The sequence below is a fragment of the Simochromis diagramma genome, unplaced genomic scaffold (assembly GCF_900408965.1).
Source record: "Simochromis diagramma unplaced genomic scaffold, fSimDia1.1 OVJJ01000344.1, whole genome shotgun sequence".
In the NCBI taxonomy this organism is placed as follows: Eukaryota; Metazoa; Chordata; class Actinopteri; order Cichliformes; family Cichlidae; genus Simochromis; species Simochromis diagramma.
In genome coordinates, this window is record NW_024387375.1 from 6,388,759 (window position 1) to 6,405,069 (window position 16,311).

Below are 16,311 nucleotides of genomic sequence, written 5' to 3' on the forward strand. Positions count from 1 at the left end.
GCCGCTCCCTTTCTGCATCTCTCCCTCTCTCACACACCAGACTCGCTCACCACAGACCCTCCTGCTCACAAAATCATTAAACACCACAACAAAGGGGAGTGGATGGTTCCTTCTTTATCTGATATATGTTGTGTTTGTTATTCGCGCAATCCTTCACAAACTTATGACATGAACATAACAAAGAATACGGAGAAATGGCATACAATCAAGAACAATTTCAAGAAAAATCCCAACATGAGTAGTGGCTTAAGTGCACTGCTTAGTGACTCAAGTGCAAGGTAATGCACAAAATATTTTGATTTTAATATGGTACACAACAGTTAAAATTGTGTTCCTGAGAGAAAAAAACACCTTCATAATAATTAATCATACACAATCATACATTAATCAACCACAAACTGATTAAGGAAATCTCAGTAGAACCTCAGTAAAGCCTTTCATTGAATTACAATAAGATACAATTGAAAAAAAAAATCTGCTTTTAAAGCTCACTTAAATTAAAAATAAGCTTTAGTACACACAAAAGAATAAAATCAAAATTGAAAGACTGAAGTCAGTGCACTGATTAGCTTGTATACATGTGGGTAGTGTAAAATATATTAAATCCATGTGACCTGGGATGAGTATAGATGATGAGCACAACATTAATGAATGTATGTGGGCATTTCTGTCATGCTGCTACTCCCTCAAGACAACTTCATTGGGAGGAAAACACCAGCAGGAGGCAAAGTGATGTCACACCATAGCTCTCTGCAAGAGGCAAAGGAGGAGTTAACATAGAGAAAGCCTTCCCCTTCTAGTTCTTATTTATTCTTTTTGCTTTCACTCTTACATGCATGCTTGTGTAGATCCAGGGCAGAACACTACTGACTCTGGTGTAAACCCCGGGTTTGTTTTTTTCACCACAGCCAGCTCCCCAGCTGGTAATCCCCACCAGGTAAAAGCGACTCTCTCCCTGGCATACCAGAGGTCCACCACTGTCACCCTGGAAAAATATATTATACTTGATTAACAGAAATGTTACTCCAAAGTTTGCTAGATGGTCAAATCCATGCATACTTATATGATTTCTGTTAGCTGTTCCTTAATACTGACTGCTCACCTGACAGGAGTCTTTGCCTCCTTCGAGTTTCCCAGCACAAAGCATATTATTGTTCACCAGACCTCCATAAGCATCACGACTGTTACACACCCGTGTATCAATGATGTCCACACTCACTTCCATCAGATCCTTCGAGACAACACCTTTAAAAAAAAAAGAAAAAACAAAAAAACGTCATTGTTTCCTTTCCATGGCAATATAATACCCCACAATAGTAGCTTGATGTAAATATTATACATTATTGTGAGTTGCACCGTCTAAGCAACAGAAATTGTGCATTGTTTGTTTTCTTCATTTTTCTTCAGTTTTTATGATTAATAATTTCGCAGTCTTTTGTTTATTGATTGAGAGTTGTCACCCACCCATCAGTCGTTAACATTATTTTTTCAAGCATATTTTTCATCAGATGATTATATAGACAATAGATACTGGTTACTTCCTCATCATTCCCTGATGGCATTGTTGTTGCTTTCTTGTAATCCTTCCCCATTCTTTCTCAGCTTGCAGATTTTTGTTTTTTGTTTTTGTTTCTTATTGCATCAGCAATGTTTAATAGTTTGCCTTTCACTGAGGAGTGGCTTTCTGGTCATTCTGCCTTACAGGCCTGACTGGTGTAGTGCTGTAGAAATGGTTGTTCTTCTAAAAGGTTCTCCTATCTCCACAGAGCAAAGATGGAGCTCTGTCAGAGTGATCATTGGGTTCTTGGTCTCCTCCCTGACTAAGGCCTTTCTTTCCCAGTACCTCAGACTGGCCAGACAGAGCCCTGATGGTTTCAGACTTCTTCCATTTATGGATGATGGAGGCCATTATGCTCACTGGAACCTTTAATGCTGCAGAAGTTTTTCTTTTTCTATTTTTTCTGCACCTTTCCCCAGATCTATACCTCCATACAATTCTTTCTCAACAATTCATTAGCACCAGCATCATCAATAATGTCCAATCTACTGAATTTACCACAGATGGACTCCAGTCATGTTGTAGAAACATCTGACATATTTTGAGTGCCATAGCAAAGGCTGCGAATATTTATGCTCATTTTTTTTTTTTTTGTTCTATCAATGCGTTGGGTGGGTGCTAACTTCCTACAATTTAAGGCTTTAGTTTCAGTGAGTAAAATGGCTAAACGTCACTCATAGACCAAACCTAAACTTTTAAAGCCTTATCTACAGTAAAACAATCAAACACTACTGGAAACAACAGCACTTAAACATGTAATGCAGACGCAAGGCAGACTGTATTGCCCAACACATTAGTATGGAAATCATGGGAATTCAGTAAAATAAATTACATTCATGAATAACTAAAACTTGGTCATTTGCTAGATTTCTAGTCTAGATTTCTAGATACTTAACATTTCTGAATTTCTGCTTACCTGAACCAGCCTGTGTGGTGCCAAAACCCGAGGTCCAGCACTGAGTTCCTTGGACAAAGTTCTGGTTATATGCTGGCAGACAAGCAGGCTGAACTTTATCTGGTTAACACAAAAATATGTATTTAAAATTTTGCCAACACATCAGCCGCCTTGTGTGCTCAAAAGGATAGTATTGTAGATAGATCTGTACATATACGGTAAAACAACTTCACTATGTAAAGCAGATTAACTGTGAACTCACAGGCTTTCAAAGCTCAGACTGAGCAGCAAAGGAAATATTTTCATTGCTATTACTATCCTGCATATTGTTTTAGTGTCCTGTTTTTGTTAATAATCTACATAATCTACTGTAGACTATATACAGCAGAGAGTAAGAGAAATACTTATTTGATCCCCTGCTGAATTTGGAAAAACTTTATGTGATGTGTATGGTTGCTTAAAATAAAGCTACCATAAAAATTAAAGACTGTTCCTTTCTTTGAGCAAATTCAGCATGGGATCAAATAATTATTTCCCCCACTATACTGTGCAGAATATATATGCATAACACTCTCCATAGTGCTATTAAACACAGGTTTCATCATCGAAGGATTTCTGTGCTGAATATTTCCATGGAGGAAGCAATTAAATCCTTCACACACTCTGCTTTCCAACATGATGCCCACACACATGCTTATGTGATTATTAAAATCTGAACACAGCTATAGAGGTTGGATGACTACACACATTTTTTAAAGAATGTAAAGATGCAACTAACCATTGAAAGTGACTGGGGATGTAAGTTTGAGAAGAACAACATCTTGGTCATTTGTTTTAGTGTTATAGTTCTCATTGACTATGATCTTCTCAACAAAGTACGGAACAGGCAGGTTGTTCAGCGACACCGTTCCACCATATACTCGCCAGTTCTGAGGGGATAGAGCTGAGTTGTCTCTGAAACCCCGAAAGACACTCTTCAATGGACAGCAACAGATTAATGTAGATTTCAGCACAGAATAATTGGCATTATGGTTTTTAAAATGTATGAATTTTGAATTGTTAACTGCAGCTGGACCTTAAAATATCTACAATTACAATGTACAGACTCTAGGAATCAGAGAGTTTATTAAGGTAGACTATGGTCAATTTAAGAGAGTGTGATAAAACATTTACAAAGGTATGTTTGTTTTATTTTCTTTTTTTTTTGTCACCTTGGGAAACAGTGGGCAGCAGAAAGCACAAAATTAGGGGAGATCAGGACTCCTCCGCAGACATGGGATCCTCTGAACTGTAGTGACAACTGCCAAGGCCAATGACCTATTTTAGCTATGGTGCCACCAATGATCCGGGACGTGGCCTGCTGCTTACCACAATCTGGACAACAATGCAAGGTACCATGCAAAAGAAAGAAAGGGAAACAAAACTATTGTCAGCATACAGTTTTATCCTTGATGAATGCAGAAAAAAATACATTGTATGTGCCAGCGTTGCTGCTGCAGTGCTGTTAGATCTTCATAGGAGTCACAATGTTTTATGTTATCAAGGTCACCTAACAAAACACCTTGTGGCCATAACTTAAGAACTCTTTGAGTAATTTTTACACAACTTTAAACAAGTCTTAAGATTTTATGAGGCCAAATTTTAGCCAGTTAAGTAGCAGAGGGGTTTTCTTAACTGCTTTGATGAGGTCCTAACATCCGCTATTGGCCCTGTGCTCACTACCAGAAATTGCAGACCCACCACTGGCACCCTGTGCTTTTCGCAGGTAAGAGCAGGTTCACCCTTACCATATCTGAGAGACATGAAAGGGTCTAGAGAAACCTGTATGTTATGGTGATATGATGGTTTGGGGAACCATATCCATGAGAGGATGAACAGACTTCTGCAGGCTAGACTATGGCCCCCTGACTGCCATTAGGTATTGGGATTAAATCATTGGATCCACTGTTGCACCCTACGCTGGTGCAGTGGGTCCTGGGTTTATAGTTCATCATGATCTATAGAAATCTATAAAAATCCGGAATCGAAGGTATGGCAATCTGGAGATGTTACTGAAGCTCAAGTTACTTTGCTTTGGCCTTCAGGTCATCTGTATTTTGGGGGTTTTCTTCCTCTTAAATGTCTAATAGATTCTCTTTGGGATTCAGATCAGACCGGTTGGCCAAATGCAGTAATGATTATCAGCATTCTGATCATGATTGGTAAACCATTTAGCAGTAGTTATGGCATTGTAGATAGGTTTTTATTCCGTTAGGAAAAGGAATCGCCAACTAGAAATCAAGTCCTCATGAAGTTCTCTCTCCTGGTATATGGCTGCATTAACTTTTGATATGATAAAATATCACTGACATGATTTGGTGCCCCAAATCATCATAGACAGCAAAAGCACACAGGACTTCAAACACTTTGGATTCTGTCTCTCTGTCCTCTCTTTCCTCCAGACTTCAGGACCTTGATTTACAAATGAAATGCAAAATGCAATTTGATCTTTTAAAAGGACGTTGGACATAAAGTCCAGGTAAGACATTTTTGATATTGTTTCTCACATTCCTAATATCAAGATGTATTTGGTGGCTCTTAATGCTAAAATAGCAGCCTCTTTCCCAAATTCAAAGCTCTGCCAAGTTCTTTGACAATCCTTTCAAAGCTTCATCTTGCCTGTTAAAGTCAGCCTTTTCAGCAGTGACCTTCTGTGGCTCACCCTTCTGGAGGTTGTCAGTTATCATCATCTGAACAACCGTACAGCCAGCAATCATCCCCATGATTGCGACCGTGTGTACTGACCAAAGCTATCAAAAATTCTAACAGAAAAATGCTTGAACCTTGAAATTTTCAGAAAATGATTCAGATACTTTTGTTAGTATTGCACTGGCTAATAACTGCATTTCAGTCATAGGTACTGGGTGTAACATAAGGCAGACATAGAAAAAGAAATAAAAAGTGTGTGACATATGACTGTAGGAACAGATGGAGGCTCCTTACCCACACACTGCAGGGAGACAGTCTGCTTGTTCGGACAGGGAGAACTGCATGTTGCCACAATAAGGGAAACATGTTAAAATGGGTACATGCAGTCAACCAATGCTAATGTTGTTAACCAACAAATCATATGTACCTGACATTTACCCGAGCCTGGATTGGAACAGATCTTGTACTGTTGTTCAGTGTTAAACCTGTGGAATCTGATTGAATTGGAGCTGTCATATAGACGCTGGAGACAGAGAGAAAAATGATTAGATAAACGTGCACATATAGAGACCATTTTCTGCAGTCAATATCTGAGTGAATCTGTAAACTAATTGCGCTTCTATCATACTGAGATGCCCCACTGGTAGTCATTCCTGTGGAGAATCAATTCAACCCTAAACACAGCAGCAGATCAGGTGATGTTTCATGAACCTTTGTGGGTAATTACAGGTTGGGGTTTGAAGCCCACGTGTTTAAGGGCTGTTGTTGAAATCGACCCTTCCAAATGACGAGCTAAATCACTCATTCATGAAGCCCGTGCTAGGTCTAAATGATGATAGATAATGGTAAGATATATTATGAAGATTACCTTTGATCCAAATTTTTTCTCAGCTGCCTTTAAACTTTTTAGCCTTTATTTATATAGGGCACTAGAGAGAAGACAGCTAGTAAAGGGCCTCAGGGTGTATGCAAACCCAGGCCTCTGCAGTGGTCTGGGTTGCCTGTTCTACTGAACTATACCAGCACCCAGCTATCTTTAAACTTTTTTATACATGATGTTCAATACATTTTAGGTGAGCTATGACAATAATAGGCAGGTTAAAGTGGTGATCATACTTTCTGAATCCTTGCCGCTTGCAGATCTGCTTGGCTTCATTGTCATCCCACCCTTGGTTACACACTGGTAGGAAGCGGCCATCTGTGGCTGTTCTGACCTGCAGACTGTTTCCCTCACCAAACCTCACTGGAGAAGAAATAACAAGAAGGGATAACAAAAAGAATACACCTTAAATCTCCTAAGTCCATTATGTGCATATGTGACTATTAGGCAATTTTAGCTTTCATTTTGCAGAAAATGTTTAATTTGCCAAGACCTTTCTTGTGCATTCTTCTAATATATTTACCTTGTTGTTAGGCATTACATAGAGTGTATAATATGAATAAAGCCAATACAATTATACATGATTCAGATTTAAGTTGGATCCCCTAAGAATTCTTACATATATTGATACATATTCCTTCCATAGATTATTATTGTTATTTTCCAATCCTACTTCATCTTCTTTCCTTGTATTAGCCCAGTCCTGGTAAGGTTATGAGTGTGCTGATTTACCACAGTATGCTTCGTCAGTGCCATGTTGGCAGTCCTCTTTTCCATCACAAATTACAGTATTGTTTGGGCAGTTGTCCTTTGGCAAAACTGCACTTTGGGTTTTCTCATCATCGCTCCCATCATGCTCATCGTAGTGGATCGCTGATGTTGCTCTCCTGGTGCCGTACACAACTGTGGTTGGAGAGTATGTAGTAATGATTTTAAAGTAAGTAGAGGTAGAGTGTGCCATTATTGTTATACTTCACACAAACAAAATAATGAAATAAAATAAGAACAGTAATATGCATCTTAAAATTGACTTTCCATCTCACTTAATAAATATCAGCAACTATTTATACGTACTCCAGTTAACATAAATGATTTTCAAAGTGAGCACCGCATGCAACGGACCACACAGAGAAAACATTTTGTCAGTGCTAACAAATCTCTGTGGAAGTAAAAAAATTAATATAATTCCATTCCATTTTTATTTATAGTTGCAAAATAATGTGTTATATACTGGTAATGACATTTAATAACTGAGTTTATGCTTCATACTGTTTTTAAATACCAACATACACAAAAATGAGCAAATGAAAATAGATAAATTCTTTCACTCTTAGGACCACAAGGGCACAAAAATACTGTAAGTAACTGAGCTTCACATGCAGATACAACAGGTTCAAATAACTTAGTTCACAAGTTTTGATGACACTGTTCAGTGATCAAAGTATACCTCCAAGCCAAATGGCCACCCCCAGCAGAGCAAGCAACAGTAGGACTGACACCGACACACCAATGCACCTTTTCTTGCTCTCACAGCATCCCTTTTTCTTCTTTGGGACTAAACACAGTCAGAACAAAAGCATATAGTGACACACATATTAATGATCGTTGGAGCGACTCTGACTCAACATTTATTTTGTTTGTACATTTGCAATACGTGGATTTTATTCCTAGAAAATCTGGGAGGAGCGGGTATAACTCACTTGTGATGGGCTGTGAGACTTGGGGAACAGCCACAGATGATGGATACCGAGGGATGTAACGTGGCTGGGTTGGGGGCATCATCCCTGGACCGAAGCCATACACCACCTCTTCATAAGACCTGAGGGGTGGCTGCGTGTGGACAGCAACAGAGTAGTAGGGAGGAGGGGGGGTGCCCTAAGAGAAAAAGACAAAAACAATGAGGGCAAAACAAATACTCTGCAAGATTTCATAGATAAAATCTCTAACTGGAATAACAAACAATGTCATGTGAAGTCTATGTCCAATATTATGTGATCACTCCTTGGGCACAAGATGTTGTTTGTTTGCTTTCTATGTTTGCTCATCTTGAGAGTAGTTTTATTTTAATGGGGAGAACCTGAACGTTCTGAATTTCAACCAAATTAAATCAAAGTTATAAATTGTTTTGCATGTCAATGAGGGAAATTAGTATTTGGTCCTCTACAGCCTAGCTAGAAACCTGACTCTGACCACCACCATCTGCAAGACCATGGTCAAGGTCATGCAGGGGCATAGCCAGAACTCACTCATATAGAAAATCTGTGGAGAGAGCTGAAGTTTCAAATTGCCAAGCAGCAGCCAAGAAAACTAAAGGATTTGATTCTGTAAAGAGAAGTGGGCCAAAGTGGGCCTTCCTGAGATAAGTAAAAACCTGGTGACCCCTGTGCTTGCCAACAAGGATTTTTCCAGTACTAAGTCATGTTCTAAGGCATATATATTAGGTATAATATATACAATTAGACATACATGAGCTAGAATGGTAAATCATCCATATGTGTTTCTTGTTGTTAAGACTCTGCACATTTGTGGTTGTCAAGAGTCTGCATGTAACCTATTGTCCTCCATGATATCCAAACACTGTTATCAAGTCTACACCAGCTCAACAACCTTATAGGCACAAAGAAAGAAGTGATGTATCCTGGCAACAGTGTCTAACAGATCAGATTTAGGAGTATGTTCCTCATTTCTCAGTGATATCGTCTCTGCCAGTAGCCATATCAAGAATTTCAAACAAAGGTCTTAATCCATATTTGGAGACTTGCATGGGATAAGTTGGTGCAAAATGATAGTGGGAAAAATGCACCTAAGAACAAGTTTGTTCACTGGGTTTTTCTTAGAGGAATAAGTGGCTCAAATACTTTAATCCACATGGGTTAAAGGTTTACCATGTGTTCATTGGGAGTGACTCATGGCACAGACTACTGACTAGTTAGATAGCCACCTGTCAGCTGTAGTGCGTTTCCCTACTGTATCTACCAAATAACTGGTTTTGGTATCACTTCGTTGTTAGCAAGTCTTACTTTAAGTTTTCCCAAATGTGTTGGAGGTTAATCTGGGCAAAACAAGGATGTTGCAACACTTTCTAATGCATTTTTTCTTTTTGTTTGTTTTAAGAGGGTGTGGTATTGTTTTTGGTTAACAAAAAAGTTCCAGTAAGCATTTGTCAACCTTAGGGTGTCATTGACTGGGATCACTGCATATAACAATATCTCTCTGATTGCCTTTCTACTACGGAACAATCCAGCAATCCAGCACCCTAACACTGACCCGGTGTCTCGTTTTCTTTTTTCCTAAGATGATAGAGTTAGTCTGTGGGCCATACCTCCCCATTTTTATCAATTATTAACAATGATCACCCCTGGCCCCCATCCCACACTTTGAAAATCACTGCACCAACACATGCTGTGTTTATTCTGAAAGGAATTTGGCCTGTGCTGCTAGTGTTTCAGTGTCACATGCACCATTTCCTTGAAATAGTGTGCAATGGCATTTTAGGTATGTTTTCTCTTACTGGCTAGGTGATTCAGGTGATTCTGCTACCCAGTCAGGAGCAGTAAAAAACCCTGTGAGTGTGCACAATGGACTATAATTGCCATAGGTGTAGCACTTGTGTAACATAGCATGGTGTTCATTGCCCATTGTTTCGCTTTAAAAGATGTTTGTCTATTTTTTGTCAGGGATAAATCTGAATCTGTTGGTTGAAGAAAACCCTTTTTTCTTTGTTATTTAAAATGTTATTTTTTTCAATTGAATTCGGTCATAAATAATGTTGAATCTTAATTAAGCTTTAAAATTAAGATACGTTTATTTATTAGAAGACTGCACTGGTTATAGACTGCAATTTTGTTTTAGAGCAAACAAGTTAAAGAAGATTCATCCTCATGTGTTCACACCAGTTATGCAGATAGAGTCAATCTTTACCTAGTTATATGGTTACAAAGTACTTAAAGTCTTATAAATTATGTCCACTGTGCTAAATCAAATTTGGGCAGAAAAATGTGAATTTGATTTGTTATTTTCTTCATCAATAACAGCATGATCTTTGGTTTTAAACCAAGTTTTCTGCTGATTTCTTCAATATTCATGTTTTCTTGTTTTAATGACAAATGGTCTGATTAATTTATTAGATTAATTTCACCAGAAATTAATCTAATAAGAATAACAACACTGGTCAACAAGCATTTTCCTTCTGAGACTCTTTCACCTGTATTTTAGCAGATTTTACTGGCTGACACCAAACTGGAAAATTATGTTCCAAGTACTCGCCAACTTGGATGATGTTTCAGCATTTAAGAAGTAAGTTTGGTCTCAAGAAAAGTAAAACCAAAGTTAAGGAAAGCATTTTTGTTGGTCCTGAAATCTGTGAACGGATGTTTGATGATTGGTTCCGAATGAAACTGAAGCTCAACTAGGTTGTCCAGAATTTTCTTAGCAGTCACAGAGGAAAAAGTTTTACTGAGCTTGTGGATAACACACTGAAAGTGTGTGAACTACTAAGTTTTTGCCATGCTCATTGCTGGAGCATGGCTCATGGATTTCATCAAAATAAAAAGCCAATATCAACTCTTGGTCCCTACAAAGACAAACAGATATGCTGTACAAGTGAAAAACCAAGAGCTAAATTAACAGAGATTTGCTTTAACATATCTCTAGTATTTTCTTCTGGTTTGCTTACAAAGGAAACAAATTAAAACAGTCTTGGCAGAAAATAGCTACAATTCCAAACATTGTGTTGATATATTGATGTTCAGCAGTATCAAAACATGAGTGATGTGTATGTCACAAACCTGACACGCAAGCTTTAATTTGATTACATATCTGAAATCACTGTAAAACAATGGATAAAGACCTGGAATTTCCTACCAGCAAATAAAAATATATTTTGTAGATCAGTCTAATGAGGCAAACCTTCTACTGGTGCCTGGTTGTGTCTAAAGGTAACAAAATCTACCAACCAACATGTCACTAACTTACATGTGAAACTATTTTCAGCTAAACTAAGCAAAAGTATTTTTGTACAGCAATTAAAACGTGTGCTAATTTTAGTACTGTGCTCTTTATGCGACATGTGGGAACGCAGCTGGTGATATCAACGTTTGCAAATGCTAAATGCTCTGTGGCTGTACCTGTTTGAACACAGCATGCCTTAATCACCTGTTTCCATTATCAACTAAGCCTCTGTAGAAAGTCATACAATGTGAAAAAACAAGTTTCTGATGAGTCATTTGACCTCCTGACATTCTTATAGCATGAAAGAGAAACATTTGTTTGTTTTCACATACAGTACATACATTATTTAAACAGTTTTTGTCACGTTGTAAGTTATTTCAATCCTGAAACTGCTGCTATGAGCAGTTTGCCGTTTGTGTATGAACCGCACCAAGAAATTGAGAAAAAATAAGATGTGCTATTAGTGTAAGGGTAACTGATAAATAACCCTTAAAGAAATACTTTCCTTTATGCAGTCTAAATTTTGGGCTTGACCATTGCCTTTCCTCAGCTGTTGAGACCTTTTTCTAATATCAATGTGATCACACTTCCATAAACTGGGGAGACGAGCATATAGTTCTCAAAATTTAGATTTGCTATTACACCTGTTTCAAGTTAAGTTCAGTAAAAGTGTGAAACTGTGAAGACAAGCATTACTCACCAACAAAGATGTATAGTTTGTTGTTTTTTTTGTTTTTTTTTAAAGACCTATAGGCAGCATAAACCTTACTTTATTGTAATCAAATGCCTTAGCAGAATTAGGTGGAGGTATAGTCATATTTCTCAGCATAGTGCACACGGTCATATTTCACAGTTTGCTCTCCAGCTATTATTATAAATAAAAGGTGGAAAAATTAGAGGATCTATGCAACACAAAGGACAGCATCACTCACACAAACCATGTCATCTAAAATTACAAAATCCATCCATCCATTTTCTTCTGTTAGCACAGTTCAGGGTAAGCTACAACATAATCTGATATAAAATGGTAAACTAAAACTGTCCCCCTTTTTTAATCTGCCAGCCTTGTATGGGCAAAATTAATAATTCTAGATTCAAACACAACATCCAGAACATACAATGAAATGCAGAAAGCTGCAATTACAGGTATCTCTCTCTTTATTTTATCTAAAAAGACAAGAGTTAGTACAATGAAAATGTGAAGTTTAATAACATTATTTCCTCCATCATCACATCAGGAATATACACAATTTCACAGACACAGGGATTTGTTTATGTGTTCGTGCATCTATACCATATCTCTATATTACACAGTCTAAAATTGAATAAAGAATACAAATAATTGCCCATATAGACTAGATAAGCTAAGACAGAAAGCCTCTATAACACCTGAAGGGAAGTGAAGTCAAATCTTTCGCTCTGTAATCTCTATACTGAACAACATTCTTCAGCCTTCTGAGGAATGCAACATATACTCACAAGCAACACAGTTCTCTAAATTCAAAACAATGCAAACTGAAGCAGAAAACACAGCCATCATTCAGGTGAACAGTAATTAAGTGGGAAGTTTGACTATTGAGTGAAGACACGCCAGCAAGAATCAGAACCTACCGGGTCATGTTTATCCATTGGATTCAGGAAAGCAAAGTGTGTAGACTGGAGGTGAGAGCAGGTGGGTGGAGCTTTTTCAGTGCAGGTTTACACAGTCTGGAGCATGGTGGTGAAACATTAAGCACGTTTGTTCTCCTTCCTTTCGTCTCCCCTGCTTTCTACTCAACTGTGTTTCCCACTCAACTTAAACCAAGCAATAGGTAGGTAGGCCTATCTTCCCCCTCCCATCGTAATACCTCCCATGTAAATCCTTCCTTCTTTGCTTCACAGAGACGGGCGTGTCCAGTGCACCAATATCCTACCTGTCAGACCAGTTTTGTAGCAGCAGCATACTGAGATTGATTCACAGTATGAAGCTCAAATAACCTAAGCTGAGCTGTCAGGGCCCTGGACTCAACTGGCCTCTTCTTCCAAGAGTATGACATGATTTCTTTTTCAATCTGGAATTCATGGATGTAGAATTCACCACAGTGTATTTAAACCCTGGAGACAAGCAGACTGCCCGGCCCCACAACAACAGAGCAGCCCATCAGTCTGGACCCCGAACCGACGACCAGCTCCTCCTGGCTATCTGGTCGTCTGGTCCATGACTTCTCTTGGAAGACGGCATCTCGTTCTTGGCTGGGGAAGAGAAACTCTGGGCCTTCTTTCTGACTATAGCGTCGAAGCACCAGTCAGTGTATTCCTTCAGAGCATCCAAATTCTCCTTGTTGTCCTCCAGGGTGTTGGACATTATTATGCAGATATGTGTTGTTGTCTGTCAATTGTCTGGTGTGTTTTAAGCTTCAAAAAGTGTCTGTTTAATCTTTATTCCCCCAAGTCTCCAGCGTCTGACCTCACCTAGCATTTCCGTTCCACCTAGCATCTACCCAGGAAGACTTCTACATTATTAGTGCGATTTCTCCCTCTGAAAAATAGAGGGGGGTGGATCGATACAAATATTGATAGTTTATTAGTATTGTTATCGGATCAATATGATATGATATGATATGATATGATATGATATGATATGATATGATATGATATGATATACCTTTATTAGTCCCACAAGGGGAAATACTGGCACGATAGGATTGATACTTTGTTTCTATCATCGTAAGATGATTCATCTCATAAATCATGACACACTGCTCTCCCCTATGTATCTGTATCGCTATTGGCAATACTGGTCCAGTATTTACTTGGTATCAGGTTGATATCAGAATTTGCAGTATTGCACAGCACTTCTTAAAAACAAAAATAAATTGAACAATATAGTTTACATTGTATAATACATGATAATTACTACATTGCAAAAAAATGGAAATATGATACAAATTAAAATTAAAATATCCAAATTCGTATTGAATTCATTTTTTCGGAAGGTTAAATAAACATTCCACTTTCAAACAAGAATAAAGGTAGCACTTTATATTGATGTCACACTATTAAGCATTAGTATTAAGGTATTATTAAGGTATAAGCAAGTGCTTAAATCATCATTTATGTTGAATTAGTCTGTCATTCATAAATATAGATGTGTTTTTATCTGTATTAATATTATATTTATAAATATATCTGTTACAGTTACTCCATGTACAGCTATCACTACTGTACATGGTGTAACTGTACAGCTATCACTGCTACTACATTACTGCTAGTAATAATCATAATCATAGTCATATTAATATCTCTGTATTTATAAATGTCATAATAAGGAGGGGTAATGCTATACAAAATTATGAATTAAGTACATGTTAATGATTTACGCTATACAAAATTATGAATTAAGTACATGTTAATGATTTACTAATATCTTAACAGTAGTTAATACTTTGACATTATTATAAAGTGCTACCAATTTGAATTTTATGGTAATTATTTCATTGTTTGGGCTTTAAAACATTAAGCAAAATGAACTACTGGTGGCAAAATCACAAGGAACCAAATCGTGGTAATACAAGTAAATTTGGATGTGCAAGAAAGCATTTTTCTCACGAAATTGGTGCCTTTCTGCACAGATGTGGCTCCTGGGTATTTCTGATTTGCACCTGCCAGATTCACTTTATATATGATCTCTACTTCCTCTTGCAGCCACACATTTCTTCAGTTGTTCTTTTTAACCCCTTTCAATTTGAAACTAAAACATAATTTTCATCGCTGTTTTCACTTTGACCGTGCAAAATGTATAACTGACAAGTCAAGTCAGGTCGGAATTTATTTCTATAGCAGATTTTAAACAACCTCAATTGTTGTACAGGTTATAAGAGATATACGCTACGCATAAAAATCACTAAATCAAAAATAAATATACACTAAAATCATGAAATGAAAAATACACATAAGTCTGTGTTTGCATAATAAAAACTAGTGAACTCTGCTCAACTAGAACTAATAGCAAGCAAGAATAAGTAGGTTTTAAGCAGTGTTTTGAAACGACTAAGAGAGTGGGTGGCTTTTATGTGAAATGATCGGTTGTTCCTTCAATTAGGAGCCACAAATGAAAAGGCTCTATCACCTCTGCTTTTAAGGTTTGATCTAGTAATATCGAGGAGCAGCTGGAAATGCAGCGACGCAAAAGTCAGTTGAATAAGGTGGTGCCAAACCATTGAGACTCTTGAAAATCTGAAAGTCCCACCAGGCTGATCATCCTCAGTATTTCCCACTTGGTTGGGAAATACTGGTAGGTTGGTGAAAATTAAAGAAAAAACTCAAATCTTCCCTACAGTGATGGAATCCAGCAAATGTTTTGCTTTGGGTGGCATTTTGCTGGAGTGTCTTTTGAATTTTTACGCTCTTTATTACCCTCCCAATGAAATATCTTTTAAGCAAAAAAAACCAGCTTCTTTTCACCTGTGGAGTTCCAGAGGCTTATAGCATCAATACAACACGCAGTGAAGTTGTTATGGCAGCACATACTTGTCTAACACAATGTTAATACCAACTTTGTCTTAGTTGTGGCTTTAATTTTCTCACTCATCTGTAGTTTAGTGTTGTGGATACTATTTCTGCAAACTCTTTGCATCTCTGTTGCTCATCTTTGCTGAACCGTTGTTGAGCATGTTGCATAATATGTATCTTACAAACTGTAAACATGAATGTCTTCACGTATCCTCAGTCATCCAGGCAAGGGAATCCCAGGAAGCTGATTCTGTTCATCTGGACGTTGAATTTCCTTCGGGATTAATAAAGTATTCTGATTCTGATTCTGATTCTGAATTTACAGTTTCAGAAATGTTTCATGATTCATCCAGGTGACTTCTTCGGGCTCTGAATGCAAAATCCAGATGAACAGAATCAACTTTTTGGAAAACATGAATGTGGGACATTCGCAGACTGTAAACACAGTTTTAGATCTGAATCTAGATGATTTGTTATACGTCATCTGCCTGTTATCTTCCCCCAAGTTTCCCTTGTTGTGACTCTGCATGACTGTAAAACTGATGCATAAAAGATAATGACCTTAAAGGAAATGTGCTTAAGTGTAATCCAGGTGTTGTAATGTAGATCTATATTATGAGACCTGATGTTCAGCATTTTAATTTGTCTGCTCATTAGTGGTTTATTCATGGCTGATATTAATGAGATACTTAATGACGCATTGAGTCTGTGATACACACTAGAGAGTATATTCACTGTTATGATGCACCTTTTCACACCACTAGAGGGTGATCTTATTGTGCATGAAGCCAAAGGGCACTTATAACTTAAAAAGTGACTTGCAAGAAAGTCCCTGTTCTGAACAACAGC

General features: G+C 37.7%; 1 protein-coding gene across 2 annotated transcripts; it reads right to left on the reverse strand.

Annotated features, from left to right (window-relative positions):
- Nucleotides 1–98: 98 nt before the first annotated feature.
- tmprss13a (transmembrane serine protease 13a) lies at nt 99–12,759 on the reverse strand. 2 transcript variants are annotated; one of them, XM_040009638.1, is made up of 13 exons: nt 12,583–12,759; nt 7,722–7,896; nt 7,469–7,576; nt 6,754–6,924; nt 6,258–6,384; nt 5,569–5,664; nt 5,436–5,479; nt 3,665–3,827; nt 3,232–3,425; nt 2,475–2,573; nt 1,103–1,245; nt 833–985; nt 99–750 (listed from the first exon to the last, which is right to left on the reverse strand). In XM_040009638.1, the coding sequence occupies exons 1-13, from the start codon at nt 12,598–12,600 to the stop codon at nt 736–738; spliced, it is 1,506 nt and encodes a 501-aa protein (XP_039865572.1). In that variant the 5' UTR covers nt 12,601–12,759; the 3' UTR covers nt 99–735. The 2 variants fall into 2 exon arrangements, with proteins under 2 accessions (XP_039865572.1, XP_039865573.1); XM_040009639.1 differs by having other exon boundaries at nt 3,232–3,407; nt 12,583–12,758.
- Between the last annotated feature and the right edge of the window lie 3,552 nt (nt 12,760–16,311).

What these genes read in the sequence shown, in the direction of transcription:
- tmprss13a (XM_040009638.1), bottom strand. An exon ending in AGTCTCACAGCCCATCACAA is followed by an intron (nt 7,577 to 7,721) that starts GTGAGTTATACC and finishes GACTGTGTTTAG; the next exon opens with TCCCAAAGAAGAAAAAGGGA. An exon ending in GAGGCAAAGACTCCTGTCAG is followed by an intron (nt 986 to 1,102) that starts GTGAGCAGTCAG and finishes ATATTTTTCCAG; the next exon opens with GGTGACAGTGGTGGACCTCT.